This window comes from Taudactylus pleione, unplaced genomic scaffold (genome assembly GCF_031769625.1).
Source record: "Taudactylus pleione unplaced genomic scaffold, aTauple2 ptg000218l, whole genome shotgun sequence".
NCBI lineage: Eukaryota > Metazoa > Chordata > Amphibia > Anura > Myobatrachidae > Taudactylus > Taudactylus pleione.
The window spans coordinates 7,297,126-7,316,778 of NW_028284620.1; the positions used below are offsets into that span (position 1 = coordinate 7,297,126).

Genomic DNA, 19,653 nt, shown 5'->3' on the forward strand with positions numbered 1-19,653 from the left:
ACTAGCTCTTGATAGCCTCGCACAGAGGCGCTTTTAGAGAGGAGGGGGCCCGTGTACAGGCTCCGATCGGGCCCCCTCCTCTCCGGCGGTGCATTGTGCCAAAGTCTGATATGCATGCGCAGCTCTGCGGGGTCAGGGCGTCCGTGCCACATTCCTGGGACATCCCTACTGCGCAAGATCGAATTACTGGGGAAATGGCCGCGGTGGCCTTTTTCCTGGCGCTGCAGCAAGCAACTGTCTGACGGAGAAGGTAAATATAGCTAATTGGGTGCAGGTGTGTGGGCACCTCTGGACCCAGGGGTCCGTGTGCACCTTGCACCCATTATAAATACGCCCCTGCATTCCAAAACAATGTATGACCCTTACCTATGAAGCCGTCAAACTACAACCCTTCAAACCTCATCTCAAAACATTCTCCCTTAGGCCCGTCTCAGACTTGCTCGTCATCTTCCATGATTTGTCATTCCTGCCTTAAGGACTTCACACAACAGTACCCATAGAAATCCCTACAGGTACTATTCGACTCTCCAACCACCTTAAAATCTTGAAATGCTCTTTAATATCACATCTCTTTAATAGCTAAGCCTTACCCTAATCCCAACTATACTGCTCACATTGGTACACCCTGACATAACAGTCCTAATCTATAGCCTGAACCACACTCACTACAGTTGGTCTAAAGCAATACCCTTTCCCAACTAAACTGTAAGCTCTCTCATGAGCTGGGCCTGCATTACTATGTTATCACATCTATAATCATTATGTGCACCTGGTATGTCCCCATGTTATGTATGATGCTTTGTTTGCGCCACAGTCTGGGGCTAGGGAGCACAAAGCTCAGGGAAGGCTTTATCCACTGGCTCACACACATAGAGACCTGCAATATTCAGAAAATAGGACTGACCACAACACATGAAAGTCACCCTCATTTAGTTACCATTTCATGGCCAAAATACCACCCACTCTCAGGCACATCAACGTTCTCAGCTTCACGTTGCTACCAGTATTAAAGACTTACAAACAGACAATCAGCAACCTTACTCATCTGGATGCTGGTTTATGTGAATTGTGAAGTTGCCCTTTAGAGCTGCAGGGGCTGGACTTTATTGCATATAGGATAGATCTGATAGCACTGAGCTTTTCTGGGCTATTTCATTAGCCTGTTTATGGCTGGGGTGACATTTCATCAAAGCTGTAAAGCGAGTAATAAAAATATTAAGCAAATAAAAAAAACAAGTCCATACAAGTAAATAAAGACAATTTACACTGATGCAGCTGTCAATATTACATGACAAGGTCCCATTAACAGTACACTTGAACAGTCTGTTTATGGCATCCCCATAACCAAAGCACAAGAGTTGGGCGCTATTAGCTGACCTCCTCTTTTCAGCCAATAAAACTCATTAACAAAACAAATAAATAAATAAAAAAAGAAAACAGGATTCCAAAGCTCCTTTTTGTTTGCACAAGTGCATTTCAAGACTTGTGTAGACAGCCCAGTTATATCAAGAGAAAAGGCCATACCCCTCACCAGCTATGAAGTCTTCAATTAATTATATAATTTAATTAGAAGGCCCCACCAAAGGATCCACAGACGCCTAATGGAGGGGTAGAGCAGAAATACAAAATGAAATGATGAATGGACAGTAACTAGCTGTATTATATAGAGAGGAGAGATTTACAGGGGATGGGCAGAAACCAGGAAGCATTAAAGTGTGAAGAAAGCCTGTACCCAAATGTACCAGGGGCAGGTGCCAAGAGGTGGCTTTTCAGAGCACAATAACCATGTCAAACATGTTTCTGGCTTGTCAGCAAAGAGAAATTCACTGTTTAACTCTGTGACCGGAACTGTGATGCTAGAGAAGTGTGTAATAAGACGTGAAGCCCAGAGAATGCAACTGAGCTTAGATAAGTAATAGTTGTGTGGTTACAGACTGCAGTTATATATCCAGCCCTGTTGTACGTTATTCAATTTGCACATTAAAACATATTGAATAACTATAATTTAAAGAGACGTGTTAAAATGCAAATTTATGTATATTATGTGCATTCTGGATAATAGGTCAGTAGTTTTAAAAGGGTAGAGATAGCTTTGCCAAAATTGCATCACCACAAAATCAGTCACACTTCAGGGATATAGAAACACATTATCTTCATAGTCAGTGATCAGAAGTTACATTTGGATGTTGGGCGGTCTTTATCTTCATGTTTCAATCAATACTGTAAATCACTGGTGCCAACCATTCCAATCATCAGGCTGCAAGTCGAAATCCATTAATTCCAGATTACAGCAACACTGACATGTTCTTACAACAAGGATGCCTGTACACATGCCAGGATGTTATGATACATGTGTGAAGATGTCTATACTTGCTTTGTTTGCAGCTATGTAAGCTTGAATTTACTTTCTATTTATCAGTAGCTGCAGGGAGAGCCCCTAACGCTGCATTCTGGAACGAGTTTTATGAATAAGACAATCAAGTATTTACATTGAAGTCAAGTTCATTACATAACTACATTTTATCTCAACGTGAAGACCAGGAAGTTAAAGAAATGATGGTAATAAATACATAATAAGACAGTCATATGGATCTGTAAGCAATACTAGCCATTGTGGGCTCCATTTACTAACGAGTTTTGCCTGTTCAAACTCGTTAGTGATGAACAGCAAGAGTTGTAAAAATGTAGTAATACGTGCTTTTGGTTAGTTTTGAAGAGTGCCAGTACCTAGCGCATCATCCATGATATCAGATGGCACCATTTATTTAAAAACTAACTGTAAAGATAACTTACCGTTCGTATATGTAAAATGAAATCACCAGGCACTAAGTCACCCAGTTAAACATCGCTCACAAGCGCTGAGGTGCCGGCAGGCAGCTCCTGCAACTGGGTAGTTAGCCATAATACTTTGCACTTGCTGTGTATCATGTGACCAGCTCGAGGTTTTCATGGCGTTCTAGCTGTGACACTGAGCATGCGCTGGATTTAATCCTCTGATGCAAATGTGCAAGACTACAGGTCTGAGAAAAAAAAAAAAAAGATTGTCTGCGCTATCTGCATAAGAAAAATAGCGCTGGGAAGAGCGGTTTTCATTAGCACTCACACCAGGCATGTGTTTTACTAAATACGCATAAAAAAAAACTGAAATATAACTCAGTGAATGTTAAAGATAAATAATCGCTGCAAGTGAAACACGTTAGTAATAGAGCCCTTAGTATGAATCCGCACACACAGGGCCTGATTCAGTGTCACACTCAATTTCAGACGCAGTGGAGAGATTTCTTTCTTCTGCGCATGTGTCTAAGTTGCACTGCGCATGCGCTCAGAGCCCGTGTACACAGTTGCGGTTGTGATTGAGACACGATCTCAGAAATATGTATTGGGTGTTCGTAGGCAGTGACGGGGAAGTAGCTGTGTGGACACATGAAGATGGTCAGTCTTATGGGCGTGTTATGGGAAGGTCACTGAAGTGGTTGCAAAATAGGGCACAATTGTTCACATTGGAGACCATACTCTGACGGAGATTCTGCACCTAGCATGGGGCTAGCGCCAGTTTCAGTGGTGCGATGAACTGTTGCATCTAAAGTTGCAGCAATCGGTATTTAAGAGTCTAGAGACATGCAAAGTGGACGTCTCAGTCTTTGCACATTCAGATGAACTGATGTATACCAGGGAAGGGCTTGTAGCGGCAATACAGATCTACCCAGCTACTACTTTGTCCATAGCGCAGCATCTCGCGCCATGCGATCCGAGACTTACATTTGCTACTCCATAGAACATAATGGAGACGCACTCCCACATTCGCGTCTCCATAGGACTTAATGGAGATGCACTCCGGCGATCGGGGAGACGCCATAATATACCATGGCACGACTCACTGGCACAATGAACTTGGGCGCATCTGTAGCATGAAGTTGCAAGAGAAATACCAGAAAGAGAGGCACATATGGATGTTGCAGTGTCAGATTCAGAATCAGTCCCACAAAGTGGTATCTGGAGTCTAAAGATGTCAGTTAGCAAAAAAAACCAAACATGAAACATGTATACAACCAGCGACCAAGAAAAGTTGGAGGGCTTGTGAGATACGGGTGTAGGATGTTATGTTGACATGCATAAAATCAGCATGGAGCATGTTGACATTAATGTTTACATGGATGAAATGGCGACATAACGTCTCTGGTGTCCCAGAGGTCACTTACCTATTCTCAGTGGCAGTGGCGTCTCCAGTGTCATCTTCCAGGTCCCAGTGGTCATGTGACAAGGAATTCTGGCCCAGGCGACTGACAAGCGGCTGTTCCAGTGAGTATTCTCACCCTAATCCCTACCCTATCCCTTAGTGCCTAACTGTAACCCTACTGGCGGCATCTAAGTGTCAGCATTTTGAGAATGTGGACATTTCACATGGCAGCATTTCAGATATCGACATGTTGAACCATGTTTACATTCTAGTGTCAGAAAGGGCACCGTCTTGCTGTCAGGACAGTTTTGTCCCATGGCTCAGAAAGGGCACTATGTCACTGTTGGGACAGTTTTGACCCATGTTTTGTCCCATGGGTCAGAAAGGGCACGATCTCGCTGTCAGAACTCCTTTGTCCCATGGATCTAAAAGTTGGGTGCATACAGTATCCTAACACTTCATTCGTGTGCAGGCCATTTGCTAAGGGGCATTTAACAATATAAGTTTTTTGTACGTTGTATGTATGGTTTTTTCACTTAAAAAAACACCCCAAACTGGACTGTTTGGTAGGTTACAAGCTTTGGTTTGCAGCTGAGGACACATTACATGGCTTACTAGCCAGATATCTGGCCAAGGTATATGTTAAAACATTGAAAAGGTGTATTTATAGCATCCCTAAAGATCATCTATGCGCTGGGGAACAAAGCACAAATCCATCAAGGATACAGCACCACCAGGAACTTTTACTTCTCTTCTGAGCACGTGTGTGGGTAGGGGCATCTGCTGGGCATACTGTGGGACGTAACAGCAGACCCCAGTACCTAACAGGCATGCAATTCTCCCAAATCCTTCTTACAAGCCAAGTGACACCATAAATCTTGGATTCTCCCAGTGTTTGTGTGGTTTTTCTCCTATACTCCAAACACACATTGGCAGGTTAACTTACTTTTAGCTAAAATAAAATGTACTGTATATGCACTTATGTGTTAGGGAATTTAGACTGTAAAAGGCAATAGGGCTTGGACTGATGTGAATGACAAATATGGTCTGTGCAGGACTTTATTAGATGAGCTAGATAAACTATACTAAATGCTAAAATGTTTATTTTAATAAGCCGGGTTTACAGTAAAACAATGGTTCACACATGAGGTGAAATGACACAGAATACACAATACATATAAGCAACACAAAATTCAGCCTATTGCTCTTGCAAACTTGTTTATTCAGCACTAGTAGAACTGTGTAAATAAGCATTACACACCCATTAGCAAATAGAACCCGCTCATTTAAACTCATATACCAACAGAAGGAGCTCTACATACAACACAGATGATCAATGGAAAATCATATCTTTATGATAAGAAAAATACTAAATTGCAGATGAAAAAGTGTGTTGTGCTAACGTCCACCATAACTGTATTGGAATGGAAAACATAAGGGGGAGTTCATTAGGAGACTGCACTAAAACATCTTCCATTAAATAAAAAAAAAAACAAAAAAAAACACTACTACAATGAAATAGAAGTTGCCCATCACTGATGAGAGGATGAATATGGGGACAACTGTGCATAAGCAGTCACTGTTCCTGAATCATGGCCACTTATTCCAGCTAATTCTCATTCGGGAGTAAAAATAAGAGGGCACTATATTTCTAGGTTTGCTTGGCATCTCTGTGGGGGGAAATTTCACAGCCCTTGTGCTAAAGTGAATTCCAATACCGGAGATATCAGATCAAAGAGCAGCACAGGGCAGGATAAACGTGCCACTAGGTAATAATGACCGGCATCTACAGTATGGATGATACTTTGTTCTATATTATGAATGATGGTTGGCACAAACTAGATTCTCTCCGCAAAGTAACATTTCTGGATAAAATAAAACGCTGCATTTTCCTTACTTTGTTAATTTTTTTTTTAAACCATGACCTTAAATAAAGGTGACAAAATATTCTAAGAACAGAGATTTTTTTTTTTTCTTGTCAAACTTTGAGACTTCCTTCGGCAGGCTGCTCCCCTTTCCTATCCATTGCACCAAGCAGAACTTTGTAATCCTCCCATGAATGTCAGGAAGGCAGCCAGGAGCACAGGCCCTGATCCAAGGAGAGTAAACACGGCCACTAATAGCTAGTTTACTGCAGCCAACCAGAAGGAGAAAGTCACTTGTCAGGCAAGGAACATCAATACAGACATTTATGTACAAAAAATAAAAATGTCTATATATTAATTTACATTTCGTACATTTAAACATGAACAGCTGTAACTAAAAGCAAATAAAGCTCACGTTGATTTTAATACAGAGTTTCAATTAAGAATAAAAGATAATTCTTAACAGTAACAGTATCCTAGTAATCAGACAAACTGAGAGGTATAGTTACTAAACAGGTTTTTAGAAGTAGAGGTTTTGCCCATAGCAACCAATCAGATTTTACTTAACATTTGTCTAGCACCTTCTTAAAGATAGCTAGACTCCGATTGGTTGCTATGGGCAAAAAACTCACTTTTAAAAATCTGCACTTTAGTAAATATACCCCTGAGACTACATGGGGATAGTTAGAGCAATCCAAATTGCTCTCTCTTAAGTAAACCATCTTCATTATGTTCTAAAATGGTCATACATTTCTCAAGTATGTCTTAATGTTTAACTATTGCTCTCCAGCATCAGGTGGGTTATCCCAGTTTGAAGGCAATATGAATTCTGGGCTCATCAAGAAAGCCGAATGAAAAAGTTTGTTCAATTCACATATCAGCTGGAGAGATTGAATTAACAGATCAGTCAAAACTTCGTAAACCAATAGTCAGCCTGACAGTGTATAAAGGAACGTTTCTAAGAGGTTCCTCAAACAGGCAAGCTAATATTTCACAAAAATGACAATAGAATAAAGCCATTTATTATGAAATGAGTAATTTCAATATCTTTAAGACTAGAAAGAGTTGAATTATCAGGAGCCAATATGGACATTACTTTAATACATATACACATATAAATAGAAGTAGAGATTTAGCAGATTCAGGGTACATGGGGAACAAATCTGAGGTGTAATTGCTTAAACAAAATCAGTTTACTTGTAAACCAACTGAAATTATTGTAGTTTAATTGGATTCTGAGAAAAAAAAAAAACACAAGTCAGAGTGAGTGAGTGAGAGTGAGAGTGAGAGTGAGAGAGAGAGAGAGAGAGAGAGAGAGAGAGAGAGAGAGAGAGAGAGAGAGAGAGTGTGTGTGTGTGTGTGTGTGTGTGTGTGTGCCCGCACACATGTGGTAGGGAATATAGATTGTAAGCTACACTGGGGAAAGGAATTACTGAAATGTTCTATGTAAAACCCTGTAGAATATGACTGCTATTTAAGAATGGTTGATAAATAAATGATGAGACGCTATAGAGACCCACACTTGCCAAGTCAGTACCATCGACGACGGCGTGGTGGCCTGGACGCCATGCTCAGCCGATGCAAGCTAATTGGCAGTCGCCAGCAGCTGTGATGCTTGATGCACTAGTTGTGTGCCCGGTTCCGGCTCCCTTCATCCTGTCCCTGGCTGGCTCTGCCTTCCACACTCTGTGTAGCCGCAGGGGCGGAACTGCTGGAGACAATAAAGGCGGAAGCCTCCAGGTGCTAGCCCTGAATGGGGAATCTCTCCTTTATTGTCCCAGTCAGCTTCCTCGGTCCTCCAATTAGTGCCTGCAGCTGCCATTACCCCCGCACTTTTGTAGCACTTCGTATACAGATTCAGAGACTCAGTCGCACACAGATATACAATACGTCGAATTAATCAGCAGTGTCAGCTGGTGCGTCCTAGTCGCATCACATTGTAACTTGCAAAAATAAAACAAAACACCTCTGTCTAGCAGGGTCTCACAAAATCGGAATATTTCCGTGCCTACAAGATGCTCTGTCTGTAGGATTATATCACACAGGAGCGCCAACAGTCATTTTTTGGTTTTAATTCTTTTAACCTGCAGGTGTCCGTTTCCACTGCTGTAAATGGAGATCTAGCTGTCTGACAAATTCTCTCTATAGATCGCAACTACAACAAGGACATCTGCCAGAAAACTCTGGTACTACAAAGAAAACCTAAAACATATTTGACGTAATTGTGAAGCATAGAAGTCTATATATTCTAGAACAGTGCTGGTGCACAGATGATATAATTAAACTAACTAAGCAACTAATTAAATAATCTGTGCTTAAGCATGGATATCTTTAAAACCTGGACTGTTAAGGGGGGTATCCACTAGACGATAAAGTTGAACGATTGAACGATAATGATAAAATCGTTCGATAATCGTTTGATAATTGTTCAAACAAAGTTTGAACATCGTTTGCAAATCGTGCAGTAATTGTTTCTAACGATGTACGATGCGCGCTCCCGCTGGTCGTTTGATCGTCTCCTCCATCGACTGAACATGCAGGTCAATTTCACTTGATTGCTTACAAATCGTTTACACATCGTTTACACATCGTTCACGCTGAACGATCAAACGATGAACCACTGTCTGCCCACTATAGCTGAAAGCTCTCAATCACAGATTAAAACAACATAGTTTATTGTTAGATCTTTTGCAAATCGTTTGCAAATCATTCAGAGTGGAAGATCATATTTCAAGGGAAACTTCAAGGGAAAATCGTTAAGAGGTTGGACAGGAATAAAATCGTCTAGTGGATGCCCCCCATTAGGCTGCCTTCAGAACACAGTTTGAGAACCACTGTTCCAAATCATTTCGAGTATGTACTCTAGGAACATATTGCAGTGTCTGAGTCACTGTCTAATCTGTCATTCGTTTGGTTAATTCCAGACCTGGTTACAATTAACTGATACCCCAATGATATCCCAAATATCTTGATGGAAGACCACACTCAACAAGCTAGTTATTTTAGGATTATCATCTCTCAACTAAACTGGCTAGAGAGATAAAATGTATACCCTATGATAACAGGCCTTGTAATCATAACTCCAAACAGATGGACAAAACATCAATAAATTAATCAACCAACCCACCCACATGCAATGCAAGTAACCCATGAAGTATTGTGACTCCTGCTTCTTGAGTGAGCAAGGCAGAGTAGTTAAAGGCTCAGAACGTGTGCATGGATCATGGACGGATACACATTCTTACAAATAATTCATTGCCTTTCTGGCCTCACAAGAATCATCAACTCCAGATAATCCAGATTTGTATTAGCTAGATGCAATGTTTAGTGAGTAAAAACGGTATAGATACCAAGAAAAGGAATCACTAACATGAAAATGAGGAGAGCAAGTACAATATTGAGGGGTGGGGTCAGGCGCATTAGGGACATGGGACAGTTTGTGCTCTTTGCTGTTTGATGTAGAGTTCTAAAAAACAGGTTACATACGTTTTCAGAAATACAGTATATAAATAGTGTAATTGTTTAAATAAATGTATGTAGAGAAGAGAACACTCTGATGACTACAGATGTGTGGGCACATTAATTTAAAAAACAAAAACATTTAAACATTGAAAAAGCGCCACCGATTACGCCTGCGCTATAAAGATAAGCAACATACCGTCAGGGGCGTATCTACCCATTGGCCAGGATGGCTCTCGCCAGGGGCGCCGGCCAAGGGGGGGGGGCGCCGTCCGGCAGTGTCACCAGCAGCCAATGGGTGGACTACCCCAGGGGCTTGAACAAACCATGCTAGTCCTCTGAGCCCCAAGTGTAGGGCAGACCGCAGTGAGAGCGGTCTGCCCTACACAGTTACAAACACACAGCGGTGGCTGAATGTTTGTTACAGCAGCCAGCCAATGAGAGTCAGTCAGCGGGTGATGGGAGAGACGTCAATAGTGCAGAGCGAGAGCAGGCCCGCAGGAGTGGACAGCGGCAGTCGTCGGCAGGTGCGGGGATCAGGTAACTTGCTTTTTTTTTTCCTATGTTTTTTTTTTTTCCCCCGCCACAGCACAGGGGGTGGGGGGGGGGGGGGGAGGGGAGTGTGGCTACTAGGGGCACTGTATAGGGAGTGGCCGCTGCTGGGGGCACGTTATGGGGGGGATGGCTGCTACTGGGGGCCACTACTTGAGGCACTGTATAGGGAGGACTACTACTGAGGGCACTGCATAGGGAGGACTACTACTGAGGGCACTTCATAGGGTGGACTACTACTGAGGGCACTGCATAGGGTGGACTACTACCGGAGGCACTGCAGAGAGGGGACTACTACCGGGGGCACTGCAAAGAGGGGACTACTACCGGGGGCACTGCAAAGAGGGGACTACTACCGGGGGCACTGCATAGAGGGGACTACTACCGGGGGCACTGCATAGAGGGGACTACTACTGGGGGCACGTCCTAAAATTATGGGGGAGGGTGGCACCAGTCCATTAACTTGCCAGGGGCACTCGGATCCCTAGATACACCCCTGTATACCGTGCACACATTTTGATCATAAATTGCTTTACTGAAGACCTTGCTTGTTTTAAAGAACCTCCATCACTGCATAAGCATGTGTATCTAAACAAGATCATGTGAGCTCATTGATTGAAATTACATGCAACATTTCTCAAAGTACAGTACAGAAGTGAGCTTTCATGTACAGTACTATCCACATACTGCTAAATGTGCTATAAAAAGATCCTTGGCTGGCTCGTGTCCATTGCATCAGTTTTCTCCATAGATCGTTGTTCTGTTTAGGTCGTACACAGAGCAATCTAAAATTAGACCTATGAAAGCTACACTCAGATCTACTGTAACCTTTTCTGCTGGACAAACGGCAGAATAATCTGACCATGCTAAGGAAGCTCATCACAAGCCAGATTTCAGGACAACTCAACTGCAATAAACTGAACTCTAAAAACATTTGCTCAGGGCACAAGGCATAAAGTCAGTAATCATTAACATAGACACCCCATAAACAAGCCAATATGATTTAGCTATGAAAATATATCGTACTGTGGAGGTATTCAGTTACAATTCACCATGTTCCATGAAAGCCATTGAAAATAATAGTGGGATTCCTGGACTGATCAATATGGATACCCTGGAGAATAGTGGAATATAAGCTTGGAGTAAATATAGGGTAAGAAAATCCTAAGAAGCAGTAGCCTGACTGAACCAGTTATAGTAGCCCCTCATCCACAGCACTGAACAGAATTCAGAATTACTTGTGAGTGACACAATACATCGTCAACACCTATATTTGTTATGTGTATAAAGTTATGTGGATAACTTTTTTTTAAATTTTACAATTTTTATTTTGTAGAATAGTGAAGTAAATAAAAAAACATTAAAAAAGCCTGAGGGAACAAACTTGCCCAATATTGAAACCTATAATCATGCAGCCCTTTTATGACATTTGCACGACTGGCTTCATAAAACTTCTTATAGTGTATTGGAATTGCAGCCACAATTAAAGTTGCAAATTGTTTACATTTAAATTTATATGTTGAACTATGTATAATCGCACATATATTCCTGATTTGCGACTGAAACTAATTTATGTATACGCTATATTCAGATTATATGAACCATTGTATTTGTTATATTTTCGCTGTAATAGTGTGATGTATTATTTTTACTATTGAAATTATTGTTGACAGTTGTTCTATTAAGGCTCAATAAAAAATTGTTTAAAAAAAAAAAAAGCAGCGTGAGGGCCCATGCAGTTTTTTTTATGCAAATAAAACACTTAGGGCTGTATTCAATTAGACGCGAAAAGCCTTTTTCCGCGAAAAAGTAAATCGCCGATTGCGACTTTTCACCAGGTGGAAACATCTCCGTATTCAATTGCAAGCACTTTTTGCGTATGCGAAAACGCAATGCTATGTAACAGGCGAAAAAGATTCGCCTATGAATAGGCGGTGAAAAAAAGTGCAGAATTGCGGTTTTGGGGTGCAAACGTCGGTAAACCACTAAGCATCTTTGGGACAGCCCCCCAAAGCATAACTGCATAAAAAAAAAAAAAAAAAAGGGGAACACCCCAAAAAGGACTTTGAAAAAGGTGTCAAAAAAGTGCAAAGTGGGGGTATAAACTTGTAAACTAGCTAAATAGAGTTTTCGGGGGTCTGCATATATGGGGGAGGTGTTTTTTTGATTGCAGGTGTTTGCTGAAGAGGCGTTTTTTTACAACATCACTTTACCGATTTTAAACCATGCTTGCACCCATTTTCATGTACACCAAATTTGACAGGACTAGTTATTTTCTCCAAAAAATACTGCTTAATGCTATTCACCACTTGTGCAAAGATGCTAATTAGAGGCAATTGACAGCACTTAAGTAGCCCAAACAGCTTCAGCGGGGCTATTAGGGGGTATCTTCATTGATCCCCAATGTAAGTGCATCTTTTGGGGGGTGCCAGGCTGCTTTCCCCATTTTTGACAGCACTTTTCGCTTGTGTGAGTTTCGTCGGGATGCGTTTTTGCGTCCTTTCCAACAAAATACGGCGAATAGCGGAGGCACGCCTGATAAGTCTCCGCGGCCAGAACATGCGATGTAGGTGAAAAGTGCGGCAGGCAAAAAGTTTCCGATTTTTCGCAGCTAACTGAATACTGCCCTCAGAATGAAATACTTTTGACTACAGTCTACACTGTCTGCTCTTCAACACAGCATTCAAGGGGTTTTCACCCTCCCTCTCAAAAGTTTTTAGAGAAAGAAAAATAAAAAATGAGAGGGGATGGGATATAGTAAATGGAATATGCACTATACTTGTCTGCTTTTGAAAATAAGCATTTCAGGGAGAATGTGACAGCAACAATTTGGAATGTGGTGTTAAAGTGGGCGTACACTGCTCCGCCTGGGAGGTGTGGAAACCAAAACATCCAAATGTAAAAGTCCCAAATAGGGAGAGATACTTTTCAGGGCTTGTTCATGTATTGCGTTTTGCTCACAATGGTTTCATATAAACGGCCATCAAAAACCTTATTTGAAAATGCATGTAGGAAAGGGATCATTGTGCCTTATAACCAATGCAGGGAGATTGCACTGATTATTATCCCATTTATATTTTTGTATCTGATTTCTTTTTTACAGGTATATAACAGCTACATAATGGGGATAAGGTGCAATCCGGGAGATTGCCAAGGAGACTTCCTGAAATAGCAATCAAGGAGAGTTGGCAAGTATATGTACCTCTACCTGGGTGCAAGGCAAAAGGTCAATTTCTGCTATGGAGCATTGGGGTCTGTCATGATGACACTGGCGTGCAGCTTTTCCAGGCAGATAATTCCCCCAAATCTCATTTCCTCTATCAGTTATGGAAGGAATTTCTTTCATCATTGGTTTAGCAACACAACACTCATTAGTTACAACCTGAAAATTAATTTGAAAGGACGAACTCTGCTCTTTTTTTTTTTTTTTTTTAACAGAACAAGACAACCCATCATCATATGAAAAGTCGGAGCCAAACAGTAATTAAAGTAACATACTTGTCTATGTAGACGATACCATTGGACAAGTCCATCTACTACAAACATGACTGCCTACTTTGTCACTTGACCTCTAGAAGTTACATGGTGTGCTTAGGAAGTCTTTAAACTATGCAAATTAGGCAGCAATATACTTGGCTGTGCTATACATATATTGATTTCAGAAAACTTTATTGCAGCTGGCAAAACTTAGCAGAGACCTAACAAAATAGAGAAGACACTAAGCTAGGGGGAGTTACAGCCATGTAAACGCAGGGTTCCTCCTACACAAGAAGGGATGTACTAAGGTAAAAAATGCTGTAAAACACGCGAAACCGCAAATTTCAAGGGTTTTAACGCATTTCTCATATGTACCAAACTCCAGAATGTGATCCATTCTGGAGTTTGGATCCGGTGGGTAACACCATCTTCAGATAGCATTACCCAAGAGAAGTCTCAAGAGGCAAATGTTACCAGTGGAGTAACTCAGGAATCTGTACTTGGACCAGTGCTTTTTAATATCTTTATTTGTGACATTGCAAATGGTATTGAAGGGGAACTGTGTCTTTTTGCAGATGACACAAAAGGTATGCAACTAGGTAGACACACCAGGAGGGGTAAAACAAATGATTGATAGGTAGACTAGAGGAATGGTCAAGAACGTGGCAACTACAGTTTAATGCCAAAAAATGTAAGTCCATGCATTTGGGTCTCAAAAATCTAAAGGCTAAATATTGTATTAATGGCACTATACTGGAAAGTACTGAAGAAGAAAGGGATCTAGGAGTCACTATTTCAGGTGACAAAGGCAAGCAAACATTGTAACAAAGCAATGAGGAAGGCAAGTCAGATGCTTGGTTGCATAAGGAGAGGAATCCGTAGCAGAAAAAGTGATAATACCACTGTATAGGTCATTGGTACGTCCTCATCTCGAATACTGTGTTCAGTTCTGGAGGCCATATCTCCAGAAGGATATTAATACATTAGAGACTGTACAAAGAAAGGCAACTAAAATGGTGCAAGGTCTACACCACAAAACGTACCAGGAAAGACTAAAAGATCTTAATATGTATAGAGAAGGGAAAGGGGGGACATGATAGAAACGTTCAAATATTTAAAGGGTTTTAACAAGTAAAGGAAGGAGACATTCTTCAAAGAAAGAAGTATTAGAACAAGAGGACATGTTCTGAAACTGGAGGGAGGTAGGTCCAGGGGAAATTTGAATAAAAATTACTTCACAGAAAAGGTAGTGGACAAGTGGAATAGCCTCCCATCAGAGGTGGTAGAGGCAAAGACAGTAGAGCAATTTAAACATGCATGGGATAGACATAAGGATATCCTTCAGAAGAAGGATTGAGGTAATTTAAAAATGGGGCAGACTAGATAGGCCAAGTGGTTCTCATCTGCCATCAAATTCTATGTTTCTAGGTTTATTATCACAACAACCTGAGAAGGATCTAATTAGATCCCTACCAGCTACCCCTGCGGCATGCGCAGTACGACACCAGGCGGACATTGGGGTCATAAACCCGGAAGTCCCTCTATCACAAAGGACAGCTCTTACTGGGAGAGATGTCCTTTGCAAATTTCTAGGTGCATACCACCGATATTAAGTTCCAGAATTCCACAACATTCATTTTCGGCACCCAGACATTTTGGTACCATTAGTGCAACAATGCTAGTGCTTAAATTCTATTTTTACACACTAATTGCCCCAGCACACATCAGGTAAGGGATAGTCCTAGTGCCAATAACACTAAGGACGGGGGGAGATTATTTGACTACCCCAGGTAAATCCAGCCCTGGTGCCAAATGGCCTAGGCAGTGGCGCCACAAAAGTGACGCACCCAAGTGTCACCGCCGAGGGGTGACACCAGGTGCAGACTCCCCTTCAGTGACAGGAGCCGGGTGCTGCATTGTATAATTAAGTGCAGCACTCGACTCCTGACACTGTGAGGGCAGTCCACACCTCCCTGCCCCCCAGTAATAACGGGACCACGGGGGTTCTGCCGCAAGGCCAGCCCCCTCCCTGCAACCGGCAGCCCCCACCCTTCTCCCCACGGCTGCCGCTGCAAGTGTGTGAGCGGTCGGCTGCTCGCCCTTACACGCTTGTTGATAGACAGATATCTGTCAGATACATCTGTCCATCGGCTGTGCAGCACAGCCGACACAATATGTCTGAATGACTGGTACACACTGGCCGACAGGCACCAGATATATTGGCCGATCAATTGATCAGCCAATATATCTGTCAGTGTGTACCCAGCTTAAAGCTCCACCAGCCCAGTTTGGCAAAGACTAGTACTAGTTCCAGCAACCTAAAAGTGCTAGTAAAAAAATATTTATTTGGTCAGACAATCGTTCATTTGGTTGATCTGATGAAAAATTGGTAGTGTGTGTCCAGCTTTTCAAATAAGTAGAAGGTAACGTCAGAATGTAACCTGGGTAACAATGTATTAACAAAAATAAATAAAAAAAATGGTATTTAATCTACAACACACAAAAAAGTGTAATTTAAAAAAAAAAAAAAAAGTAATTTAGGTAAACTAGTATCTATTGACATTTGTTTTCAGTGTTTGGTGATTCTATTACATCTCGAATAAGCATACACCCTCCATCCAAGGACTTTACACATTGTTTTGTTGTGGCAACAAACACTGTGGAAGGTTTTCCCAATAAATCTCCTTATCTACAAGAGTACCTGAAAAACAGATCTGATAGAAGTTACTAAAAAAAAATCCTCAAAAGATAACACAAAAAAACCCCCAAAAGCTGTAAAGATCGATAGAGCTAAAAAAATAAAAATTACCACACTAGGTGGAGAAACTAGTGACACTACTTTTGGAAGTGGGAATGGGAAACTAATTCTGTTTCATCATAACTACAAATGTGTCCGCATACGTCTTATTTCCTTGCGCATTAAACAACCCGTCTAGTCGTGCCGTGACTCGCTAGCGCTAAGCACCTGTTTGTGCAATTTTTTACCTTCAAACGCGTCTTAATCGCAAAGTGATAAAAAAAAAGGACGCACGAGCAGCTTCTGCTGATTAAAATTCTATGCGGCATGCGTGACTTGCCAACCAGGAAGTTAGGCACACAGAACAGTAGTATCCAGCGATGCAGAGAGTGAATGAAAGCAGTTTGGTGGGTGATTCTCTGTAGCGGAAGGGGTGTACGACGGCAGTTCCCAGGAACCAAAGCAGTTTACAACCCCTCCCCAGACAGCAGCTGCTGGTTTGCATAAACCGGATCCCGGGATACGTCTGAACCAGACACATCACTGGTGGATGGACTGCAGATCCATTAGTCCGGTCAGGAACTCATACCATTCCCCAGCAGCCTAACTCCTGCCCAGATCCCAGTAAGTAAAACTCAAAGAAAGGTAATTACAGCTGCAACAGTTTAAGTGCACAGACTTAGAACGGCATCCCGTTGCTCTATACAGTATTGTCTCTCACTAACATCAGCAAATGACTATTAGTATACACCATTTGGGATTTATACAAGCATTCTTTTAAGCACACTCATGTAGTGTGAGCTTTTGTAATGCTGCATTATTATTCTTTCAATTGCTGATTGTTTATTTTTGTACATTGCTTTTAACTACAAGTAAAGTATCTCTTTATTACTGCATCCATGCTCTTGCCCATTACTTCTGATTACAGCTACCCACCAGTTTATACTTTACATATATGCTTAGTGTGCATTTAAGCTGTAAATAGATACTTTATTACACAGATACTACTACCTGATAGAAATACAGTGTCCCAAGGGACTGAGCGTAGCATTGTTCTATATAGTATTCATGATAAGCGGCTTGCCTATATTCTGTGTGTAACTACAGGCTTATCTGCATGTGAAATGCTACATTACAGTATCACAGCCAGGGGCTAGGGCTACATGGCACTGTGAAGTCAGGGCCAGCAGTATGGATGGCAGATAAGAGGGGAGGAGCAGCTGCAGACAGTGTACTAGAGTGTAAGGTAAGTGGGAGGGGGACACTATATATATATATATATATATATATACATATATCTATATGTATATACAGTATGTGAATAAGTGTGTGACTGTATATATGTATTGGACTTTGTGATGACATTATGTATTTGTGTTACTATGCATATGTGACTGTATATATGTATATTGCAGTATGTATGTGCATGTGTGTAACTATATATGTATGTGTATATGAGTGGCTGTGTGTACAACAGTACGTATGTAAGCGTGTGTGTGTGTGTGTGTGTGTGTGTGTGTGTGTGTGTGTGTGTGTGTGAAGTATGCATACCTTCCAAACATCACAATTTTGGTGGGATAATCCTGTTTTTCCCACCCATGGGCTGAAAAAAATGTATGGAGGGCAGCCCAGCATCTAGGGAAACTAGGCGACACTCCCAGTGTGAAATTAAGTAGGGACCTCATGTATAGCCATGCCCCCTTTTCATGTGCATGCCCAAGGCTTGCACACACTGACTCGATCCCAGTGTCAAAAATGTTGCCCTCTAGGGACCTCCAAGTCGTAAGTGCCCTCGGGCCCTCCAAAGCCATAATCCAGCTCTGGCTGCATCCTCATGAATTTTGGCTCAGCCCACAATAGGTGTACCTAATCTCTCTAAGGATATTATACTATGCAGTAATATTCTGTTGTGCCAGCTACAGATTCATTTTAAACCCACACAACTATAAAATCGAAATACTGGAAACAATCAAGGAAATGAGGGCTACAAATATTGGAAGTGTGCGCTCTTTTCAGGTTAAATAGTGTAGGATAAAAAAATAACCCAAACAAACCCCAAAACTGTGCAATACTAAACACACCTAACTGGTGAAAGATAGTTCGGTTCAGACCTTAATACGATTCTCACTTGAACCAGATAAATTAAATTTATGCAAAATTGCCTACCCTCCCATAAGGTCTGGATTATTAGGGTGAAGTTCGCCAAGACTTCTGAGACAGTTCGTACTCGCGTGAAGCAAGGACCAGGACACAACAAATAAATTAAAACCTCCATACCAGAAAACACCTAGTTACTGGGGTGTAATGGGACAATAACATGATCACGTCATCACTCCCCGGCGTCATGATATTTACCAAGGTGCCCTGTGATAAGTGGGTAGCAGCTCTTAAAATGCTTAAAAAAAATGCTGCTTCAATATCCTACAAAATAAAAAAAAACACACACACACACACACCATAAAACCTAGTTAAAAAATATATAGGAAGTGGTTGGATGTAACAGTGTGAATAAGTCACTTAATAATAGTAAATGACTATAAATGTAATGATCTATTAGTCATGGCTAAAATATATGACATACGGATTTCAGGGAATATAAATTCTGCAGCAGTGTAATAGATCAGTTGAGTTACCTGGTTTATCACCTGCTGCGTCACCACTGTCAGTCCTTCAAACCTCTGGTTGCTGCAGGTGAGGAGATACTTCAGGTGCTGGATAAGTCCTTTCTGCTCCTCACATACCGTCTTGCACTGTGTTAATTCAAGAGCTCGTGTGTCCGCCGGTGGGGACTGCGTCGGCGTAACCGGCCCTTCAGGGCTGGTCTTCTTCTTGCATTTACCAACTAAAAACAAAAATACTTTGGTTAATATGGCAGTTCTTGGTAAAGTATATAGAGTCTCTAAATGTCGAACATTTATGATATAACTGCAATAAGCAAACACACTAAACACTGGGTTACAATATGCTACTCATATCAGACTGTAGAATATAATGACCGATCATGAGCTATAAGAAGGGGCGGGTGTTAAAAATTAAAAACAAATAAAAATATATAAGACATGCTGACTGCATTTATTGTGGCTTCAGGAATTGCACTAACACGTGGGCTGCTGAGGCTTGTATTACACTATTCCCAGCCGGCCAATGGCCCTTTCCTTGTGCGAGATTCAGCAATGCCACACAGCTCACCAGGCTGACCTTACAGACATGCATTGTCATTTCCTTGTAGCTGCTTCCATTTACTGTGACAATCTGCTGCAGAGACGTGAAACCGGCAGACTTATATGGTGAAGTATAAGCACTCCAGTTATTCCAGGCATAAAATTCAGCAAAGCTATACACACCTTTTGATACATATACTTGGCAAATACTGACTTTACCTGCTA

The 19,653-nt window shown here is 41.5% G+C and overlaps 1 protein-coding gene across 3 annotated transcripts in view; it reads right to left on the minus strand.

The window, feature by feature from the left end:
• MTUS1 (microtubule associated scaffold protein 1) overlaps positions 1–19,653 on the minus strand; it is a 221,233-nt gene that overhangs the window by 50,788 nt on the left and 150,792 nt on the right. For all 3 annotated transcript variants that reach the window (XM_088478757.1, XM_088478758.1, XM_088478759.1), the window contains one exon: positions 18,901–19,109. In XM_088478757.1, coding sequence (XP_088334883.1) covers positions 18,901–19,109 — 209 coding nt within the window. The remainder of the gene's footprint in view (positions 1–18,900; positions 19,110–19,653) is intronic.